Source organism: Anabrus simplex, chromosome 7, assembly GCF_040414725.1.
Source record: "Anabrus simplex isolate iqAnaSimp1 chromosome 7, ASM4041472v1, whole genome shotgun sequence".
In the NCBI taxonomy this organism is placed as follows: domain Eukaryota; kingdom Metazoa; phylum Arthropoda; class Insecta; order Orthoptera; family Tettigoniidae; genus Anabrus; species Anabrus simplex.
Genome location: NC_090271.1, coordinates 231,180,515 through 231,204,480, shown reverse-complemented (window position 1 = coordinate 231,204,480; position 23,966 = coordinate 231,180,515). Strand labels below are relative to the sequence as shown.

The 23,966-nt window shown below is 44.3% G+C and overlaps 1 protein-coding gene across 1 annotated transcript in view; it reads left to right on the top strand.

The window, feature by feature from the left end:
- The first annotated feature begins 23,561 nt into the window (after nucleotides 1-23,561).
- LOC136877501 (sodium/potassium-transporting ATPase subunit beta-2) overlaps nucleotides 23,562-23,966 on the top strand; it is a 165,513-nt gene continuing 165,108 nt past the window's right edge. Inside the window, exon 1 of the mRNA XM_067151607.2 lies at nucleotides 23,562-23,771. Within this exon, the coding sequence (XP_067007708.1) occupies nucleotides 23,630-23,771 (142 nt within the window). The 5' untranslated portion in view covers nucleotides 23,562-23,629. The remainder of the gene's footprint in view (nucleotides 23,772-23,966) is intronic.

Below are 23,966 nucleotides of genomic sequence, written 5' to 3'. Positions count from 1 at the left end.
GACGGAATTGAGAGACAACTTTAGTCGTACTTCGACCAGGGACTAGGATCATTATAATTTGTTCCATTAATTTGATTCAGTAATAATTATGCCGTAAATGTGTGGCATTACGTTTACATTTTACAAAGCCACTAGAACATCCTCTGAAACATTAAAATTTCCCCAAAAATTCCGGTAGCCGCTAACTGAATTTTTGCGCCGCTAGAAGGATTTAGAATCAGCCAGATTTTGCGAGAAATCCGCTAAGTTGGCAACACTGTTCTCCGCGCCCTGGGTTCGGCGAAAATTACTAGTTCGGGGTGATTATCGGCGTATAACATACTGATAGCACTTTGCCAGGAAGCGGTCTGAATGTGAGCTGTATCAGTATAAGACAGAGCGATAAGAATGTCATGTTTCTGTTTTACAATATGATTTACGTAATGCGTACAATACCAGTATTATCACAAATTATGTATTACCCCTGTTTCCCCGACGAAGTTGCCCTTCAACAACAAACACGTTGCCTAAAGAGACAACTTCTTAGGTGGCTACTACTAAGCACAGCTTGTCAATCCATCCCTGAACCTGAAGAGGACGGTGGGCCTCCAAGACGGTAAGGCCGTCTCTCAGGCCAGGGAGGTTTGTTTCTGAAGAGATGATGTTTGCAGAAGGTGAGGGGGTTGGTAGCCGTAGTCTAGACTAGCAACTGTTCCGGCATTCGCCTTAGTGTAGGAGAATGGAAAACCACCAAAAACCATTCTCAGGACAACCAACGGTGGAGACCATTCCATCTCGGTCTTCCGAATGCAGAATTGTAGAGCCACGGTTCAACCGTGGCCACCGTTGATCCTAAGCTCTCTCTGGTCGGTCGGAAAGCAGAGCTGTAGAACCACAGTCCAGCCGTAACCACAGGTAAGCCGAAGCTCTCTCCGGTCGGTCGGAATGCAGAGCTGTAGAACCACGGTCCAGCCGTAAACACCAGTAAGCCGAAGCTCTCTCTGGTCGGTCGAAATGCAGAGCCGTAGAGCTACGATCCAAACGTAACCACTGGTAAGCCGAAGCTCTCTCTGGTCGGTCGAAATGCGGAGCCGTAGAGCTACGATCCAAACGTAACCACTGGTAAGCCGAAGCTCTCTCTGGTCGGTCGGAATGCAGAGCTGAAGAGCTACGGTCCAACCGTAACCACTGGTAAGCCGAAGCTCTCTCTGGTCGGTCGAAATGCAGAACTGTAGAGCTACGGTCCAACCGTAACCACCCGTAACCCGAAGCTCTCTCTGGTCTGTCGAAATGCAGAACTGTAGAGCTACGGTCCAACCGTAACCACTGGTAAGCCGAAGCTCTCTCTGGTCGGTCGAAATGCAGAACTGTAGAGCTACGGTCCAACCGTAACCACTGGTAAGCCGAAGCCCTCTCTCGTCGGTCGAAATGCAGAACTGTAGAGGTACGGTCCAACCGTAACCACCGGTAACCCGAAGTTCTCTCTGGTCGATCGAAATGCACAGCTGTAGAGCTATGCTCCAACCGTAAACCACTGGTAAGCCGGAGCTCTCTCTGGTCGGTCGAAATGCAGAGCTGTAGAGCTACGGTCCAGCCGTAACCACTGATAAGCCGAAGCTCTCTCTGGTCGGTCGAAATGCAGAGCTGAAGAGGCACGGTCCTTGCGTGACCACCGGTAAGCCGAAGCTCTCTCTGGTCGGTCGAAATGCAGAGCTGTAGAGCTACGGTCCAACCGTAACCACTGGTAAGCCGAAGCTCTCTCTGGTCGGTCGAAATGCAGAGCTGAAGAGCCACGGTACATGCGTGACCACCGGTAAGACGAAGATGCCTCTGACCGTTCGGAATGCAGAGCTGTAGAACCACGGTCCAACCGGTAAGCCGAAGATCTCTCTGGTCGGTCGAAATGCAGAGCTGAAGACCCACTGTCCATGCGTGACCACCGGTAAGCCGAAGATGCCTCTGACCGTTCGGAATGCAGAGCTGTAGAGCCACGGTCCAACCGGTAAGCCGAAGATCTCTCTGGTCGGTCGAAATGCAGAGCTGAAGACCCACTGTCCATACGTGACCACCGGTAAGACGAAGATGCCTCTGACCGTTCGGAATGCAGAGCTGTAGAACCACGGTCCAACCGGTAAGCCGAAGATCTCTCTGGTCGGTCGAAATGCAGAGCTGAAGAGCCACTGTCCATGCGTGACCACCGGTAAGCCGAAGATGCCTCTGACCGTTCGGAATGCAGAGCTGTAGAGCCACGGTGCAGTCACGACCACCGGTACGGCTGAAGTCGACTCTGCATCCGCCTACTTCTTAGGATAAGCGCCAGTTCTTAAAAATCAAGAACTCGTCTTTTTCTCAGTATGAGACCATTTGAACTCTCTCAAGAGACATTACGGGACCCAGGACAGAAACAAACAATTTATTTTTCTACAATCTGCTTTACGTCGCACCGATAGATTTGGATGCTAGGTCTTATGGCGACGGTAGGGTTGGAAACACAAGTTTTCGGTAAAAAAAAGAAACAAATTATTATGTCATTAACAATGCTGTTTGTCTGTTCTGACTGGTAACATATGCTATTGTGTAAGTAAAGATCTTCGTCACATATTATAGCGATAACAACTACCTATTAAATGTAATTTGCAGGGAAGCTTGTAATTTTACGTGACTGTTGATATTTTTTACATGGAATGCGGGCCACAGGGACGTGAATTATCGTTTCAAAAATCCCGCATGTATATTTAGTTAATGAAGTGCAGTTCCCTTAAAATCGAGTTAATATTTCCTGCAAAAATTCTTCAAATTAATGCCGCCTTCTGGAAATCAAGAAATACGAATATCAGTCAATGTAAAATAATAACCTTATTCTACTGACTCGGGGTTGACGTATTTGATCACCTTCAAATACCACCGGACTGTCTAACCTGCCAAGTTGGGATCGGAAAGCTAGCGCCTCAACCGTCTGAGCCACTTAGCCCACCAATGTGCTACCATCGTCCAACGAATGTCAATAGATTACTTTAAACGGCCATAAATCAAGCCAGATATTATCTTAGCATTGTATATTTAATTCGGGAGCTTGGGCAAAGACCACGACAATTAGCGGGTCGAGTGTAGATTGAAAGGAGGACGTAGCCTGAGCTTGCTTAAGTCTATGGCACAATAGGTCTATCTGCTGTGTTTAGTCTGTCGAGCGCTTGATAAACATATGGTTTAAGCTGGTAAAATCTACTTGATCTGCATCCCACGGTCTGGATGTTAATACTTTAACGCGAAATGAATGTCTAGGGAAAGCTCTTGTCTAATTTTCATCCTGATAATGTACGCCATTTATTGCCTTCTTGCTGAGGTCGATGGACCAAGGTCGTCTCGGAATTGTTGGCTGCAGGAAGGCATATTACGCTTTCTGTTGTTGTCCAGAAGAACACGATTTTTTTCTGAAATTTTAATTACTTTTTCCCACAATACTGTTTTCAGAAGAAGTTTTAAGTTGTATAAGACCTTTAAAAAAGATTGTTTCTGAAACACGGTCATTAACGGATAATAACCGAAATAACAACTGTTGCAGTCAATTTTAGTTTCACCCGATTCGATTAGAACACTTTCATTTTCGTCTATTGAACACTCTCCTATTTCAGAAATCAGTCTTTTTTAAGAACGATTGCCTTGCTTGGATAATACCTCCCTATCTATCTAACTAAGCTTTCATTCCACCCCTGAGGGAGGAGTCGGGCCACCTAGTAGGGAACACCTATTCTCTGGCCAAGTTCTCCCTCCCTTCCCTCCAGCCTTCTTGTATGACTCCTTGACAAAGTTGAATTATGTATAGTCCCTGCTTAGTCTATTTGTTCTAAGTTGTTTAACTGGTTGTGAAATTTTAGTCTACAATATTGATGGTTTAGGAAGTTTCTTTCAGATCCATACGTGTTTTAAGGTAGTTCATTCTTGTAAATGTGAGCCTCCGTGGCTCAGGTGGCAGTGCGCTGGGCTCTCACCACTGGGTTCCGTCGTTCAAATCGCGGTCACTCCATGTGAGATTTGTACTGGACAAAGTGGAGGCGGGACAGGTTTTTCTTCGTGTACTCCGGTTTTCCCTGTCATATTTCATTCCATAAAAACTCCCCAGTATCATTCCATTTCATTTCATTTGTCATTCATTAATCATTGCCCCAGAAGAGTACGACAGACCTCGGCAGCCGATACAATTCCTATCCTCGCCGCTAGATGGGGGATTCATTCATTCATTCATTCATTCATTCATTCATTCATTCCATTCCTGACCCGGTCGAATGACTGGAAACGGCTGTGGATTTTCATTTTCATTCCTGTAAATATTGTAAATGTTGCTGTCTGTTTCACACCTAACATTTTTGTAACTGGAAAGACATATCAAATGTGTACTTCTTCATTAGTTGTTTAAAATTAACAATAATAATAATAATAATAATAATAATAATAATAATAATAATAATAATAATCGTATGGCCTCAGCTACCGTGTGCAGACATTTCAATTTGACGCCATCTGGCTGTCTGCTCGTCAATTTCGACGTTTCGTTTTGCTCTAGGCCCACTAGATGGCAGACCGAGTACACCGAAACTCTCTTGGGCGTCTATGGCTGAGATTTAATGAATTTTGTGGGGTAAACACCAAAGGTGTCACCAGAGATCTTTTACTTGCCGACATCGTACGGCATGGAGTGCCGAATGGACTTTTTTCCGCCCTTTAAAAATCCGACTACCTCTGCCGGGTTTGAACCCGCTATCTTGAGATCCGGAGGCCGGCACTCTACCACTGATCCACATAGGCAACTAACAAAAATAGTGAAGGATAGGATATGAATTAATATCATTACTAATAAGAATATAATATTAAATGTAGTAATATATAAATTGTTGTATTGTCGTGTCATTGTCTTGTTTCCTTCATCATCATCATCATCTGTTTACCCTCCAGGTTCGGTTTTTCCCTCGGACTTAGCGAGGGATCACACCTCTACCGCCTTAAGGTCAGTGTCCTGGAGCTTCAGACTCTCGGTCGGGGGATACAACTGTGGAGTATGACCAGTACCTCGCCCAGGCGGCCTCACCTACTATGCTGAACAGGGGCCTTGTGGAGGGATGCGAAGATTGGAAGGGATAGGCAAGGAAGAGGGAAGGAAGCGGCCGTGGCCTTAAGTTAGGTACCATCCGGGCATTCGCCTGGAGGAGAAGTGGGAAACCACGGAAAACCACTTCGAGGATGGCTGAGGTGGAAATCGAACCCACCTCTACTCAGTTGACCTCCCGAGGCTGTGTGGACCCCGTTCCAGCCCTCATACCACTTTTCAAATTTCGTGGCAGAGCCGGGAATCGAACCCGGGCCTCCCGGGATGGCAGCTAATCACGCTAACCACTACACCACAGAGGCGGACTTGTTTCCTTAATCTAGTCATTAACTACAGGTAATTTAAATGAGAACATTCATTCATCCATTAGTTAATTCATTTATTCATGAAACTCTCCCCCAGTTGCTTATTATTTATTTAGCGTATGATGCTACAGGTCACAAGGGGCTGCCTGGCCGAGGCGATAAAGATGTGCTCGGTTCGTCCGGAAGGACGTGGGTTCGAATCCCCGTCAGAAAGTTGTAAAATTTAAGAAACGAGATTTCCACTTCCGGAGGTGCATATGGCCCTGAGGTTCACTCAGCCTACACCAAAAATGAGTACCAGGTTAATTCCTGGGGGCAAAGGTGGCCGGGCGTAGAGCTAACCACTCTACCCCATCACGTGCCGAGGTTACGAATGGTGGAAGCCTTTACCTTCCACCCCTCCAAGGGCTTTCATGGCCTGTACGGAGATGACATTGCTTTGCTTTTTGCTATATACAAGTTCCTAACAGGCACAAAAATATTACTTTATATACATACTATATATATACAAACTCCACATTAAAAAAAATTAATGTGGGGGGTCTTACAGTCTCTTAGAGACGAATGTCCAGCTCTTCCACCCAAGAGAGTGCCTCAGGGGTCATTCGGTGAATGTCCTCGATGGAACCAATAAAAGCTCGCAGAATGTGCAGAATGGTTTGCACTTCAGCACCACAGTCACAAGCTGGAGATTCTTTCCAGCCCCACTGATGCAGAGCAGAAGCACTTCTTCCTACTCCGCAGCGTATCCTGTTGAGTGTGGTCCAGGTGGACCGAGGAACGTTGAACCAGGGCAACTTTGTAGTTGGATCGCTGATGTTGACAATGCCATGAGGGTGTGATTGAGACCATTCGCGTTTCCATATTTCATCAGGGTTGAAATGTGAATTAACTAATTCCTATCGGCAGCCCTGAAAATGGTTTTCCGTGGTTTCCCATTTTCACACCAGGCAAATGCTGGGGATGTACCTTAATTAAGCCCACGGCCGCTTCCTTCCAACTCCTAGGCCTTTCCTATCCCATCGTCGCCATAAGACCTATCTGTGTCGGTGCGACGTAAAGCCCCTAGCAAAGAAAAAGTTACACCAATATATTTTGGGTTGGTATTACACTGCAGTGTGTGGTTTCCGAATCTGATAGTAGGTTGATAGTTTGCCAGTATGTTATTTAGGTGGAATGCAGCTACCTCTGTCTTTAGTGGACTAGGTTTCGGGCGCCATTTTCTGAATCACCCATATCGTCAAGGTCTTGGGACAGAATGTCTTCTGCCTCACTGAAGTCTGTTGTTTGTATCGTGAGGTTGATATAATCTGCATAGATGAACTTGCGAGGTACGGTTTCTGGTAGATCATGGATGTATAAATTGAAGAGAATGGGAGACAAAACTGATCCCTGTGGCAAGCCATTATTAAATTTATGGAATCTGCTATGGATATGTTTGTATGAATTTGGAAAAATGTTATTGAGCATATTTTTTATCACGGTGAAAATTTTAAGACATGGTATAGTCTTGATGAGTTTCAGGAGAAGGCCTTCTTTCCAATCGGTGTCATAAGCTGCCGTGAGATCAAAGAACACAGATAGATTTTTCATTTTCCTCTCGAATCCAACTTCAAGGAGGGAAGTCAAAACGAGAACCTGATCACCGCAGTCTCGACCATGCCGGAAACCAGCTTGTTCCAGAGGAATAAGGTGTGCAATTGCAGGAGATATTCTATTGAGGATCAGTCTTTCTAGAAGCTTGTATGTAACACTTAGCAGAGATATGGGTCTATAGCTTTGAGGTGATTTGGGATCCTTGCCTGGTTTCAAGATAGCAATAATTTTACCTGTTTTGAAAAGAGAAGGCGGCAGCCCGATTGCAGAACATCACTGAAGAAAGAAGCAAACCAACGTTTGGTAGCTGGACCACAGTTCTTTATAAGTTCAGTGTATATGCCATCAAGTCCTGCAGCTTTACCATTTCTGAGTGTGTCCAAGCCTTTTTGCACCTCTTCTGGAGAAAATGGACTTGCATACAGGTCATTTGGCTGGGTGTCTTGTTTTCTCTGCCTTAGTTCCGATTTAACCTGCTTGATGAATTTCTTATCCCCTGAAATCCACGATGTTGAGACGAGGTGATTAGCTATGGTTTCCACATTAATTGAGGAGTGATTTCTTGAAGGTGTGGAAGTTGGATCAAGCTTGCGGATGAGAGACGATGCTTTTCTGCTGGAATGTGTGAAGATATGATCCTTTACAATTGTTATCCACTTCCCTCTTCTAGGATTATCTAAGGATTTGAGGCGTTCGATTGCTTTCTCCTGACTACATTCTTCATATTCAGCACACAAGCGACTGGTTTCCTCATTCCAACCTGGAATGTAATCCTTCCGATAGCCTCGAGGAATGGTTCTTTTAGCGGCAGATTTTATTAGTCCAACAAACCTACCGTAATTTTCTGAAGTTGGAGCTATCCATCTAATATTGGCATCTGTGTGCAATGCATAAGCATTCCAATCAGCGTTTTGAAAGTTCCAGCGAGGTTTAGGTATAGACCTAATGACAGGTATCTGCAGGCCAATTTTGTAAATTATGGGTCTATGTTGACTTCGAGGGAAATTTTTCAGTACTTGCCTGTGTACTGGGGATGTTGTCATGAGATTGGAAGAAACGAAGCAGAGATCGGGTGAATAGTGTTTATTCCAACGGCCAGAGTGGGACGTCCCTATGTCCTTAGCATCGTAGACTAGCTTAAGGTCTCTCCTGTCCATCCATTCAAGCAGTCTGTCACCATTCTCATCACACACATCATATCCCCATAAACTGTGGTGACTATTGAAGTCTCCATTGATTATGTTATTTTCTGTAGGTACCAGCACGATGGGATCTGGCCAATTGATTGTAGGTGGCTTATGTACATTAGTTATCACAACATTCTGCACTTGTATAGATGAGGAGAAGAAAGTTTGATTCACAGCATTTTCAAGTACATCACAGTTCACTATATCTTTCCTGAACAAAGTGGCAATGCCATATTTAGGATGATTTACTGCTGCTGCTAATTGGTGTCCCGGAATTTTACCCCTACAGTTCATCTGAAGGTCATCTTCTGTATGGGTTTCCTGAAGCAAAACTACATCCACGGAGAGAGGGCTTGGATTCATTCATTCATTCTTTTTGGCAGTCAGGATTTAATTCATAGTCGAATGCTCAATTCAGTCCATCAAGGCATTCACGCACCCAAGCAATCACTCATTTATCAATTAACTTACAACTTACCAAGGGAGATTTCAATAAATATCCAATTTCTTTAAAATCATTTAAGAAAACAACAGATAGGGAATCTGCCACCTGGGCGACTGTCCTAAATGCAGATCAGGATTGATTGATTGATTGATTGATTGATTGATTGATTGATTGATTGATTGATTGATTGATTGATTGATTGATTGATTGATTGATTGATTGATTGATTGATTGAATCCTCTCTCCCCAGTTACTTATAACGGAAACCTTAGGAAGCCCATCACCTTCTAGCCGTGATAGAATTTTTAGATATTGAGTTACAGTGGGTAAAATAAGTATTCATAGCTGTATGATTTCAAAGCGGAAATTGTCGGTAAGCGATTTATACTAACACTACAGATGCACTACAGTTTGACGCAATTAATTGTGACGTACAGTGAGTGTACACACAATATTCCTTGATGTATAACAAAGTATTATTTAACGGTACACAAAAAAAACATACACTTAGATCGTAGTCATGTATGAACGCCGCCGACTTACGGCTGAAAATAAATCACTAATCGTGTATCCAGTATAACAGTGAATATTAGTGTCTGGAACTAATAGTGGACAGGAATGAGATGTCGATCGGGTGAGTTGAAGACTGTTGTGAAGGAAAAAATAATTTCATTATGCCAAAAGGGACTTCCATTACCGAAACTTTGATAAAAAAAAACGAACATCTTCCATGCTGCTGTCCAGTGAAAAATACAAACGAACAAGATCTACGGCAAATAAGCGAAGGTCTGGACGTCCAAGAGCTCTAATGGACCGAGAATCGCGACATGTAGTACAACAAGCGCCCAAGAACTGGGGCGTGATCACCCAAATGCTTGCTGAAGACATCGCAACAGCAACAGGAAAGGAAGGAACATCTCAAACCATAAGAAAATACATTCAAAAAGCTAGCTTAAAAGGCAGAGTGACAAGAAAAGAATCATTCATTAACCAGCGCAATAAGGTGAAAAGACTGGAGTTAGCTCGAGTATACAACCCGAGGCAATAACGTTCGGTGAATGAAGTAAGAACGGTCGATGCGGCAACTCTGGCGACACACAACGCTCCACCTGCGTAGCAGCAGGTTTTGACCACCTGCTCCCAACGTTGTTCAATTGAGCATCGTATGTGTGCCGTGTAAGACCTGTTTGACACAGTGCGTGTGTAGTGCGTTGGTTCTGAATGGCGAACAGGAACATGAACGACCAAAAGATCAATGTACAGTTTTGTTTTAAGCTTGGCAAGACACCGAAAGAATCGCATGCGATGCTGGTAAGTGTTTGTACGAGTGGTTCGCCCGTTTTTGAGGAGGCCGGGAAAGTGTTTCTGACAATCCCCGTAGCGGAAGTCCGGCGACCACCGTCAGTGACGAAAACATTGAGAAGGTGAGGACGTTAATCACGAACGATCGGCGATTAACTGTGCGCATGATAGCGGAAGAACTGCAGATTAGCCGTGAATCCACCCGACAAATCGTTACCCAGAAGTTAGGAAAGAGGAAAACGAGTTCTCCTCTTGTGCCACATCACTTGACTGACGATCAGAAGCAGGCACGTTTAGAGGCATCACAGGATTTTGTCGAAATAGCGAATGCGACACCAAATTTTTGAACTGTAATGTCGCTGAGGATGAAACCTGGTGTCTCAGGTACGACCGTGAAACGAAACGCCAAAGCATGGAATGGCGTTCTCCGGGATCTCCTCGTCGGAAAAAGGTCAGAGTACCGGGCGAGTTGGCCGTGCGCGTAGAGGCGCGCGGCTGTGAGCTTGCATCCGGGAGATAGTAGGTTCGAATCCCACTATCGGCAGCCCTGAATATGGTTTTCCGTGGTTTCCCATTTTCACACCAGGCAAGTGCTGGGGCTGTACCTTAATTAAGGCCACGGCCGCTTCCTTCCAACTCCTAGGCCTTTCCTATCCCATCGTCGCCATAAGACCTATCTGTGTCGGTGCGACGTAAAGCCCCTAGCAAAAAAAAAAAAAAAAAAGAGGTCAGAGCCGAAAAGTCACGCATCAAACTCACTTTGAAAGGAAAGAGACTTGACGATATTCCTGACATCCAAGGAAACGTGACGAGGCTTTTGAACACCATCCCAAAGGAAGCCTTCTTGCAAAGTTTCGAGGACATGTATCGCCGATCTCAGCAGTGCATAGTTATGGGAGGGGACTATTTCGAAGGACAGTAAGGTCACTGTCGCACATTGTTCATCTATGTTGATAGTACAGGACTATTCGCCGAACTTTATTGTCACAAGTTGTATATCAACAAATCCATGGAACTCTGGAAGAAGGTTGTATTCTTGGATCAGACCAAGTCCAAACTTTTGGATCTGATGTGGCGTAAACCAACTCAAGAATTCGACCCTAAGAACATTGTACCCACTGTCAAGAATGGCGCAGGTCATGTCATATTGTGAGGATGCATGAGCTACACTGGGGTGGGAGAACTGATTGTTGTTGAGGCCAATGTGACTGCCACAGCATATGTGAACATACTCAGTATAATTTGCTGGCCAGTGTTGCGAAATTAAATCTTGAGGTCTCGTTTTTTTTTAACAACTCAACGATCTAAGAATAACTGCTGTATCATGTTCGCGAGCAACTTCCAATGCTTCCACAGTCCCCAGATATCAACCCATAGCAAAAGCTGTGCGCATTATCGGAACGGAGAATAAAGAAATGGACATGATCGTCAAAAGACGACTTCATCGATCATCTGAAGAAGGAATGGTCGAAAATTGATGCCGAAACCACATCAAACCTTGTAAACTCCATGTCATGAATGCTTCAGGCAGGTATTGATACAGTAGATGCCCAGGGAATGTATACGAAGTACTGATTGTCAAACTGTGTGCGTTTGAGGGCAGTGTTTCAACATGTATGAATATTAATTTTGCGGACAGAAAATTATACTCCTTTTGTTTTATTGCAAAGGCCTCATAATTTGTATCCATAGGAGGTTCTTCACACTTCATTAAGGAATATAATTCATGTACTAGGGCATGAAGTATTTGTGTTTCTATTAAAGATGTTTGTCAAGCCGCACATGCAGTCTAAAGAATACTTATTTTACCCACTGCATATGCAACACACTCAACGTGGCAAACGGTAACAGATCGTGACGTCACCACTAATGTGACATTGCACAAGTAGCAGCAATGCAGTACTCCAGTCAACCTCCCCTGAGATTACCCCCAATACATTACACTACAGAGTTACAAGTCTTCTTATACACTGATCCGACTCGTTGGCTGAATGGTCAGCGTACTGGCCTTCGGTTCAGAGGGTCCCGGGTTCGATTCCGGCCGGGTCGGGGATTTTAAACTTGATTGGTTAATTCCAGTGCCCCGGGGGCTGGGTGTTTGTGCTGTCTCCAACATCCCTGCAACTCAAACACTACACATAACACTTTACTCCACCACAATAACACGCAATTACCTACACATGGCAGATGCCACCCACTCTCATCGGAGGGACTGCCTTACAAGGGCTGCACTCGACTGGAAACAGCCACACGAAATTAATTATACAGTGATGGCTACCATGATTTAAAATTCAGTATATCTGTTCTTTGCACCTCCTGCACCAGAAACTTCCTTGAAGCACTAGAACTACCGGCCGAGTTGGCCGTGCGGTTAGGAGCGCGCAGCTGTGAGCTCGCATCCGGGAGATAGTGGGTTCGAACCCCACTGTCGGCAGCCCTGAAGATGGTTTACCATGGTTTCCCATTTTCACACCAGGCAAATGCCGGGGCTGTACCTTAATTAAGGCCGCGGCCGCTTTCTTCCCATTCCTAGGCCCTTCCTGTCCCATCCTGACCTATCTGTGTCGGTGCGACGTAAAGCAACTGGCAGAAAAACAACAACACTAGAACTAGATGATACCATCATTCTGATATAGTTCTGCATATTATAAACTCCTTCTGTCAACCTCCCCGATGTCACTGTCACAGGGTAGAAATGAATGTACCCTATGAGGAAGAATAGCATATTTTTTTCAGACTGATCAGAATCTGTCAAAGCTTGTAGAAACCGTTGTCCGGCTCCATGGCTAAATGGGTTAGCGTGCTGGCCTTTGGTCACAGGGGTCCCGGGTTCGATTCCCGGCAGGGTCGGGAAGTTTAACCATAATTGGTTAATTTCGCTGGCACGGGGCTGGGTGTATGTGTCGTCTTCATCATCATTTCATCCTAATCACGACGCGCAGGTCGCCTATGGGAGTCAAATCGAAAGACCTGCATCTGGCAAGCCGAATGTAGAAATCACACTTCATGTGGTCTCTCTCTTTTTCTCCAGGTCCTTCATGATAAGTGTACGGTACATAACAGATTTGTCAGTCTTCATATTATGAACACAGAAAACATGAACTCTTAGCTGTCGCAGATAAAATAAATCTTGAACCGAAATTTTATGCAATTGTAAAATTTGCTAATACAGCATAATTACGTTTACAGAGTTCATTTGATGTTTTGATTACAGTGCGACATTCTCCTATTAGCAAGAACAATTCGAAATGGCCCACGGGCTACATCCGAAATGGCTCGGAAGAAGTGCATCATCATTTTCCTTCCCAGTTGAACAGACTCGTGGATGTCTACATTACGTAGGTCTCACCAAAAAGACAAATAGTCAATGCCCGTAGGTGTTTATTGCGTTAAACGTCTTTTTGAGTTTAAACGAATAAATGAAATGAGATGAATTTTGAAACTTCGATCTTGTCGTGTATCGATTTCTGGCATTTGTGTATAGTCACAATCCATTGTATTCGAACTGCCGTCAGCGTTAGAGGTGGCATCACCATCGCCTCAACACTTGTACTAGGCGCTGAACGGGTTGTCGTTTTGAGTTTCTGTAGCTCCCGAAATGTTCTGGAACGTTTCGTCGATTACATTCTGGGCTTCTTAAATTCGAAATTTGATGCTCTTTTATCCTGTAACATCTTTCTGTAGGTGTTCACTTTATTAATTTGGATATACATAGACATTTTCCCTGTAATGCATTTCTTCAATATTTCGCTGTTAAAATATATCATTTCTTAAACCTTTATGCATTCATGTTTAATTATTGTATTCATTAGAGTGACCTAAACGCTTTCAAACGAATCCCCTCGCGTCTCCTCCACGATTTTACGTTGAGCTACACCGATTTTACGACGATGTTATCAGTACCAAGACGGTAGTTTATTTTATTCTTTCAACCTTCCTCTTTCGAATGGCATATAGCCCGTTCGACTATCTCTCGTCCCTTACGAGTTATAAATAAATATTTGGTATGCATAATTTCATTACATCGCCACCGGCTATAGGTAACCCCCGCCCCTCCACCTCCACCACGTGCAATTTATAAGACATTCCACGTCAAAATACATATAGTTTACATCCTTCAGAGTGCTATACACAAAATTTCTATTTCTGTCTATGTGGTTTTTCCCTGGTCCTTAGTACCTAATTTCACCGCTGTTTACCACATCACCTTATCTGCCCGGTAACATGCTGAGTATAGTGACAGACCTCTACTTTCCTACCAGGAATCACTCTTCCAATCGTCCCTGCTGTCTCTTTCTCGTCTTAGAAATAACAGCATGGGCTATCGGTATCGGAGGCAGTGCAGTTTGTGTTGACCACCTTACGAGGGGTGCGGACAAGGGGGAATCCCGGAGCAAAAATGTCTTTACACTTGTGCAGAACTTCAGCCATTGGCTTTCTCTCTTTTAGCGGTTTAGTTGTTTGTTGCCGTACTGTTTCTGAACATGTGAACAGAGCTATTATTTTGGTTGAATATGGCATTCATTCTTCGAAACAGTCGATTATCTCAAATAAATCTCCCTTCACCACCTCCTCTATCACAGTCTTTGCTGCATCGGTGGGAACACGTGATTGTTGCAGCCCTGGTTGATATTGTTAGTATATGCAGACAATTCCACGGTAACGGAATGACAAACCTAGAGGTAATAACTCTTTCTTTTCAATAGGTCATAATACTGTTGTATTGTAATATTTTTATACGCTATGCTATCATCCACATCCATCTGTTAGTATTCATTATCACTATAAGGTCCAGTTCCTAGGCTAAATGGTTCAGAGAGCCGTGGGTTCGATTCACGTCCGGGTTGGGGATTTTAATATTAAACTAGTGGGCCCTTGCTGCTCACAACATTCAATACAAATAGGTAAGATAACTCGTCTTGATATGCCTGTTGCAGTCATATTGTTTTTCCTGCCCTTTTCAAGAATTTTATGAACATTTAACACCGGTGCAATATAATGGATTCATTCGTAATGTAGTTTATAACACTTCTTTCCATATAATATTCACCGTGTTTCGCCATTTTATTTTTATGGAAATGTAGGCTGAAGAACTTCTAGTCCTCTTTTTATCACAACCGTTGTTCGTCTCTTACCACCCTCCTATCCAACCTCCCTAAGTCATCTCTTGCTCTTTTCGATATCGACCGCACAGTATCCCCTTGCTCTTAAACACATGCATACAGAAGTTTAAAATTAGCGCCTAAGTCATCCGCCATGTATACATGCATGCGACACCTATCCGAAGGATGGAGAACTGTTTGTCATTTCTTTAGATATATAGCGCCCCCGCAATCCTACTTTCGCCCATGGCTAACGGAGTACTGAATAATCCATTTTACAGTAATTTGCAAACTCGCCGTGAGAGTGTACCTCAAGCTGATGTACATGCGCACGTGCGCACTAGCTATTTCCCCCTGTTATGTCTCTAGCGGGATCTAATAGTCATTTGTTTACAGTAACTCACGAAGTCGCGGCGAGAGTGCACTGTTATGTCTCTTGCGGGATCTGATAGTCTTTTGATTACAGTAACTCAAGAAGTCGCCGCGAGAGCGCACTGATATATCTCCAGCGGGATCTGATAGTCATTCGTTTACAGTAACTCGTGAAAGTCGTCGTAAGAGCGCACTGTTGTGTCTCCCCCCACACAGCTGAGCCAGGGTCGTACCTGCAAAGATTACGACGGAAGGCCAGCATCTCAACCGTTTGAGCCATCAGCCTGGAAGCGTAAGGGAGGTGCTGGTATACACTTTCTAATTACTAGATTGTGTGCCAAAAAGTCCTCGATTAAATTCCAATCCTCTCCGCAGTGTTCATATTAAGTGAGGGCATATAACGCTGTCGATGATGATTCGTCCGACGTAAAACCTTGAGCAGACCTATCGATGCTATTCGACAGGAGAAGGCTATGTGCCACTGTTGGGTTTTACCCTCTCCGTTCCTACTATCATATATCACGGCATTCATTTCATCTTATTATCTTCCCTGATGAGCTTGACGTCCGGAAGGTCACCCGGTTATAAAAATTCACCTTGACAGATTCATCTCACCACAAACCCTACACCGTAGAGAAACGGGAGGAAAAGTAATGGACACACGTTAGGTTATAACGCCATGCACTCTTAGCCATCAGTACGCATTTCAAATCACCCTCACAGCTCTGTCAGGAGAAGGCCTGCGCGTTCGGTTATGTAAGGATAAGTATGCATTTTAAATCGCCCGCGCTTATTACGTCACAGCTCCGTCACACCTTCAAGGGGAGACGGCAAAGAGCCTGTGTGAGGTTAGGTTACCATTCGTGGCCAAGGTTATCACCCACGCTGTGACGTCACAGCTTTGTCAGGAGGAGGCCTGCGCTTTCGGTTGTGTAAAGATAAGCATGCATTTTAAATCGCCCTCGCTTATTACGTCACAGCTCCTTCACTCCTCCAAGGGAAGACGGCAAAGTGCCTGGGTGAGGTTAGGTTACAGTTCGTGGCCAAGGTTATGTTAACACAATGTTAACCACACCTACAAGTCACCTCACTGGCTCGGCTCCAAGGGGAACACGTAAATAGCCCGTCTGAGGTTAGGTTAGCGTTCCTCGTAGCGAAGTTAGGTTAACACGTCACCATGGCATCATAACCTCAACTACCAATCACTTAACCGATTGGACTCCTCCAAGAGGAGCCTGTGTGAGAACAGGTCGGCGTTCGTGCGCAATGTTAGGTTGACACGTCATAATGACTTCTTAACCTAATCCGCAGGTCACCTAACCGATTTGTGGTTCCTCCAAGGGCACCCGATTTATTCGGCTCCTCCAAAGGTGTCCGTGACCTTTCTGACTCGGCTCCTCCTAAGGGGCCCGTCCGATTCGGCTCCTCCAAAGTGGCCCGTGAGGTTAGCATTGTCCTCGTACGTAAGGGTATGACATCATAACCTCATCTAGAGGTCAAAAACACTCCAGGTGCCAGTGAGGTTAGCATTGCCCTCGTACGTATGTGTATGACGTCATAAACTCACCTAGGAGTCAAAAGCACCCCCAGATCATTCCCTGACCAATTAAGCCCCTCCAATGGTGTCTGTGAGATTAGGCTTGCTCTCATACGCAAGGTTATGACGTTATTCCGCGTCTTAACCTCACCGAGAGGCCATTGAACCCGGGAAAGAACCTACATAGGTACACTACTAGAGCTCAAGAACCCCATAGATACACTATTAGGGGTCAATGACCTCGTGGGAAAATGCTGACTCATCACCCATTGTTTTAGAATATACTTTGCCCTTCTACTGTTGGCCCTACCCATCTACTACTACTAGTACTACTACTACAAACTACTAAAAATGTTTTCATTCCTTCCGTGAAGGGGGAGACGGGCCTGTTAGACGGTAACGCCTTCTCTCAGGCCGGGAGATTTGTTACCGTACGGTGAAGGAGATGCGCGGAGAAGGTGAGGTGGCTGGCGGCCGTGGCCTATAGTAGAAATTGTCCCGGCATTCGCCTTAATGCAGGAGAATGGAAAACCACGAAAACCCATTCTCAGGACAACCGACGGTTGGGGCCAGCGTGTCCGTCTCCCGAATGCAAAGGCGTAGAGCCACGATAGAGCCGTGGCCACTTGTTGGCCGATACCCACTCTGCATCCACCAACCTCTCCCTGTCCAGTTACCACAGGCTTCATAGTACCTCCAGTGTCAACCTCAGAGACATTATGGACCTATGGTCTTCCAAGAAGTATTAATTTTATTTTCATTCTTAAATGGAAAAAAATAATTCTGAATACATCAGTGCTTTTAAGTTTCGGCATTTGATCTGATCTATCTTATCAAACAAATAAAAATAATAATATAGAACTTCTATGGTAAGGTTTAACTCGCGTAAAAAGCACATACGTACCTACTCAACAAGCGGATAGCAATGCAGAGCGTGTTTAACTGAAGTGCGCAGATAATGTGGAGGTGTAGGGTTGCACAAGATCAAGAGCGAGTTTTTAAACTCAACAAGTAAATTCACTTCCATTCAATTACATATTACAGGAAGACTTCCAATTTTTCACCAAAATCCAATTCTGGGATTTTAGAATTACGCAGGTCAGCGGGAGAAAGAAATAATTATGCTCAGTAAGTTTGCAAACCCATGGTGATAGAAAAGTAAAACTACTTTGATCTACGGACCGAATACAAAATGCCGTCTTCGAAGACCAGGGTATAATAGACCACGTAAAACATACAGAAATAAGATAGGAACGAATACCCTATCTTGCAATGGGGCAAGTATTGTTTCCGTGGGTTATGCACAGGTTTAAGCATCTACTGTAACACCCCCTTGCCCACGCCGAACATCCCGCTCTTCTTCATAGCTCTTACGTCACAGCGGTGCGGGTGCCCAATGCGTGCTGCGCGACTCGCCCGTTGCCCGACATGACGTAACAGCTATGAGGAAGTATGCGTTGTTCGGCAGGGACATGGGGGTGTTAGAGTCGGTGCGTAACAGAGGCGTAAATCACGGAAATAATACTTGCCCCATTTGATATGTGGGGAAATTGCAAGATAGGGGATTAGTTCCTATCTTATATTTGTATGTTTCGACGTGGTCTAACGTTCTAGCCTTCGAAAGTGGCATTTTGTATTCCAGCAGTTTTAACGTCTCACCAACTCAAGTAGATTTTCGACGACGATGGTATAGTAAAGGCGTAGGGCTGGAAAAGACGCTGACATGGCCTGAACTGAGATACGGCTCCAGTTTGCCGGGCGCGAATGAGAAAACAACAGAAAACCCTGGACTACTGATGATGGGGCCAATTCCTTCGACCTCCTTACTCAATTTCATTCACTGTAATTCACTTCATCTTCATTAACTCCCCAAATCAACTAAGTTAGCGTAAGGAAGAGCCCCGGCAGTAAAAAACATGCCACAAAAATTAATTTTACCTCATCCCCGACCCTGTATCCAGAAACGGGTTTAAGGAATAGAAATGATAATGATAATGATAATGATAATAATAATGATGATGATGATGATGATGATGATGATGATGATGATGATGATGATGCATGTTCCACCACATCTTCTAACTACCCACGGTAGAATTGTGAAAGTGGAAAGATTCAAATACCTTGGGAAATGGGTTGAATCTAGGGTTGCCATAAGGTTCAGGATGAAATTCCAGACACCAAGATCGACAAGTTCCAAACACAGGTGCCCCCATGCATATAGTGGTACAGGGACACAATCGTGCTTTGCTCCCATAAAAATATTTGATATATTCCCCCGTGCTCAAGAAAAAAATTTGGCGCCTGTGGTTCCAAGGAGTGTATTTGGGTAATTCCGTGTGAACTGTCCCATCCATAACCAAAAGACGCACTTGTTATATGATGTTAATATTAAAAATCAAATGGAGAAATGACAAAAAATCATACTTTAAGTAAAATACCTACCTTACAGACCACTCCAAAATGAAATAATATTCAATGTTATTTGCATAGATTTTTAAGTAGCAGATGGGACATTCCCTTTCAAAAGCATTAGCAATTTTAAATATTTTGCTCTGATCTTTAACATTCAGGACAATTAGGGATTTTTAAGAATTCAGTCAGGACGTCGGGACACATGCTAAAATTCAGGACGTATGGACGTATGGTAACCCTAGTTGAATCCAACAATTCTGAGAAGTTCGCCGTCTTAACACGTGTCAACCAGTTTGAAACAGCCTTCCGACTCACTCAAAACATAATATAACAAACAGTCTGTCTCTCGAAATGCAAAAATTAGACATTATCAAACTGCAATTAGAGCCTGAAACATTATGTGCAGCAGGATGTTTAACGCTTCGAAAGCATAGGCTGCTTGTAAAACTGGCAATTAAGGACAGGAGGATTAACAATGCTATTTTCCTTTCAACAAAAAAGTAATATATTTATTGGTCCAGGGATCATGCTATTTTGCTGTTTGAACTGCCCGCGCTAGTCATATGGACAAAGATAATGAGAATTCACAGACATAGCCCTCCCATTCGTCTGTGCTAGCCCCGGATCTCAAGAAAGAAACAAAAGACGGCACGAGCAGCGGAATGCAACATAAGGGAGTCTTGTCTACAGCCCGTAAGTACGTATACATATGTCTCTAGATATTTCTCTAGTAACGACGGTATTTCTTAATTTACAGCAGATTTTCCACTTCATTTCTGCAAAAGGAATTATTATGTTCCATTTGGGACAAATATTACAGTGACATTTCGTAGATACGTATGTGCAACATAACCTCCTAAAAAATCTTGGTCCCAGTCTCAATGATGGATTTTACAGACTTCGGAGCATCTTAGAAATATACACCCACACCGAAAAGATATCAAGCGTACTCAGAAAAAGAAGGATAACATTTTACGCTCACCTCTTCAGATTGCCAACTGAAAGAATCTGTAAACGCTTGTTATCCTGCTTCAGAAGTCTCAAAACGATCCCTCCTTGATTGGTGGAGATCGATAAAGATCTTTTATAGTATGAAATCACAGAAATAGACATTCAACTCCAAGCACCACTCAAACACAAACTTAGACAGGTTCATCAAGAGGAAGTCCAATCTCGATTCTGATTCATGGAAGAAAGCACACTCCAAAAGGATCAAAAACCTCAGTGGCCGTAACGATGAATAATAATAATAATAATAATAATAATAATAATAATAATAATAATAATAATAATAACTATCATTATTGGGCTATTATTATTCTGGTTGAAAATGTGAAAAAATAACAAAGATATTAAATTAATAATATTTATTATGTATTGTTTTGCCGCCTCTGTGGTGTAGTGATTAGTGTGATTAGCTGCCACCCCCGGAGGTTCGGGTTCGTTTCCCGGCTCTGCCACGAAATTTGACAAGTGGTACGAGGGCTGGAACAGGGTCCACTCAGCCTCGGGAGGTCAACTGAGTAGAGGGGGCTTCAATTCCCTCCTCAGCCATCCTGGAAGTGGTTTTCCGTGGTTTCCCACTTCTCCTCTAGGCAAATACCGGGATGGTACCTAACTTAAGACCACGGCCGCTTCCTTGTCTATCCTTTCCACACTTCCCGTCCCCCCCACAAGGCCCCTGTTCAGCATAGCAGGTGAGGCCGCCTGGGCGAAGTACTGGTCATCCTCCCCAGTTGTATCCCCGACCCATAGTCTGAAGCTCCAGAACACTGCCCTTGAGGCGCTAGAGGTGGGATCCCTCGCTGAGTCCGAGAGAAAAGCCAACCCTGGAGGGTAAGCAGATTAAGAGGTATTGTTTTACTGCATGTTTCGATTTTTTTTAAAAAAAAGAGTAGTTCAACATGGCAAACCTCCAACCTCTTGTGCGTACACTACTGTTATATTGTAATGTAGCTGCGAAACTAGAGTGAGGCAGCCAGGCCATGTGATCTTCCATTTGGCTGGCTTAAATAAATGAAGGGTGAGAATATGAAAGTTGTGTGGGATTTAGTTTCAGTTCGTTTATACATACTGTGTTCCATTTGTATGGTTTTACGTTCAGTGCGGCACAGGCTAACGGCACATCTCTCCAAACAATAAGAACATACAGGCAAACTTCTATGTTACATCGTTCTGTAAACAAAGACATTCGGAAATGAGAGAACTAGGAAAAGCTAACTTTGATTAAATAACTGCTTTCTTCCTTTCTTAATCCGATTATCGTCCAGGGTTGGTTTTCCCTCGGACTCAGCGAGGGATCCCACCTCTACCGCCTCAGTAGCAGTGCCCTAGAGCGTGAGACTTTGGGTCCGATATACAACTGGGGAAGAGGACCAGTACTTCCGCCCAGGGGGGGTCTCACCTGCTATGCTGAACAGGGGCCTTGTGGGGAGATGGGGAGATTGGAAGGGATAGACAAGGACGAGGGAAGAAAGCGGCCGTGGCATTAAGTTAGGTACCATCCCAGCATTTGCCTGGAGGAGAAGTGAGGAAACCACGGAAAAAACCACCAAAGGATGGCTGAGCTGGTAATCGAACCTCCCTCTACTCAGTTGACCTCCCGAGGCTAAGTGGATCCCGTTCCAGTCCTCATGGGAGAGCCGGGAATCGAACCCGGGCATCCAGGGGTAGCAGCTAATCACACTAACTACTACACCACAGAGGTGAACACTGATCAGTTTGCCACAGAAAAACAAGAAAATTATTCATTTCATTTTAAAAAATTAAACTCGAAGAAGTTATGTACTTATGAAAGATATGCCAAAGAAGACCTTTGTAATGAAATCACATGTATTGTAAAGTCCAGCTCCATGGCTAAATGGTTAACGTGCTGGCCTTTGGTCACAGGGGTCCCGGGTTCGATTCCCGGCAGCGTCGGGAATGTTAGCCATAATTAGTTAATTTCGCTGGCACGGGGGCTGGGTGTAAGTGTTGTCTTCATCATCATTTCATCCTCATCACGACGCGCAGGTCGCCTAAGGGAGTCAAATCAAAAGACCTGCATCTGGTGAGCCGAGCTTGTCCTCGGACACTCCCGGCACTAAAAGTCCTACGCCATTTAATTTCATTTCATGTGTTGTAAAATTTAAAAATCTGAACTTTTAAATACAATTTTAAGTATATTCAATGCTAGAGCCAGCCCCACGGTGTAGGTGTAGTGTGCCTGTCTCTTACGCGCGGGCCCCGGGGTCGATTCCAGGCGAGGTCAGGGATTTTTATCTGGACCTGAGGGCTGGTTCGAGATACACTCACCCTACGTAATTACAATTGAGAAGCTGTTGACGGTGAGATAGTGGCCCCGCTCTAGAATGCCAAGAATAACAACCGAGAGGATTCGTCGTGACACCTTTTAATCTACAAGTCTTTGGGTGAGCAGTGGTCGATTGGTAGGTTATGCCCCTTCGGGGCTGTTGAGCATGGGGTTTGGATTTTATATAAAGCAAAAAGCAAAACCAAAGTCATCTCTGTACAGACCATGAAGGCCCTTGGAGGGGTGGAATGTAAAGGCTTCTTAGTTCTACGCCCGGCCGCCTTTGCCCCCAGGAATTAAGCTGGTTCTCATTTTCGAGTGTAGGCTGAGTGAACCTCAAGGCCATATGCTCCTCCGGAAGTGGAAATCTCGTTTCTTAAATTTTACGACTTCCTAACGGGAATTCGAACCCAAATCCTTCTGGGCGAACCTAGCATGCCTTTACCGCCTCGGCCAGGCAGCCCCTTGGATTTTATATATTCAATGTTAAGGGTAGTTTAGGCCTACATTACTTCACCGAATTTTAGATTTAAATTTCTAAGCTAGATCCTAATATTTGGAGGGAGCACCAAATCACGGCTTGTTCAGGGCGCTATTTGACTAAGTTGCATCACTGTTTTAATGGGCACCATGAATATTGTCTCTACCCTCATGCATTTAAACTTGAGTACACACAGCCTTTCCTACTACCCGACAATGTTGAGCTCAGTTCTGCCAGTAGCCACATTATACACCTCTTAAATCAACACAGCCTACATAACAATTTTCTGGTTACTAACATTCTGTGGTATAACTCATCCTTTTGTTATTGGTTTGCGAGTTTTGAAAGAACCTCCTACGCACGAAGAAGGACAGAGCGACGCGAGCTTTAACCAGCGTGAACCGCCTCTCAACCACGACCACAAGGGAGCAGCACTATCAGCGGGCACGCTTCTGCAACTCAGTCCAGTCGGCCTGTGTCAGTGATAGTACTTGGACGTGTGTCGTTAGCTCACCATGGCCACCACCGACAAGATGGACTATGAGATCCCGTCGTACATGGTGAGACCGCCAACTTATGGCAAATGGGAGTCCGTCAGGCTTGGCATCTGGAACCCTACCACTAAACAGTTCCTGGGAAGGACAGCGAAAAGTTGGGGTAAGGCAAAATATTTCACTTTATTATCAAGAATCTATAATATTAAGATTTATTTATAAACTCATATTAACCCCACTACAGAGGACTCAAAACTATGAGTGACTGCTAATATTGCAAAGTGTTCGTGATAATTAATTGTATACAGATGAATGTGATTTAACTGGGTCGTTAGTAGCCTAATAATGACATATTGAA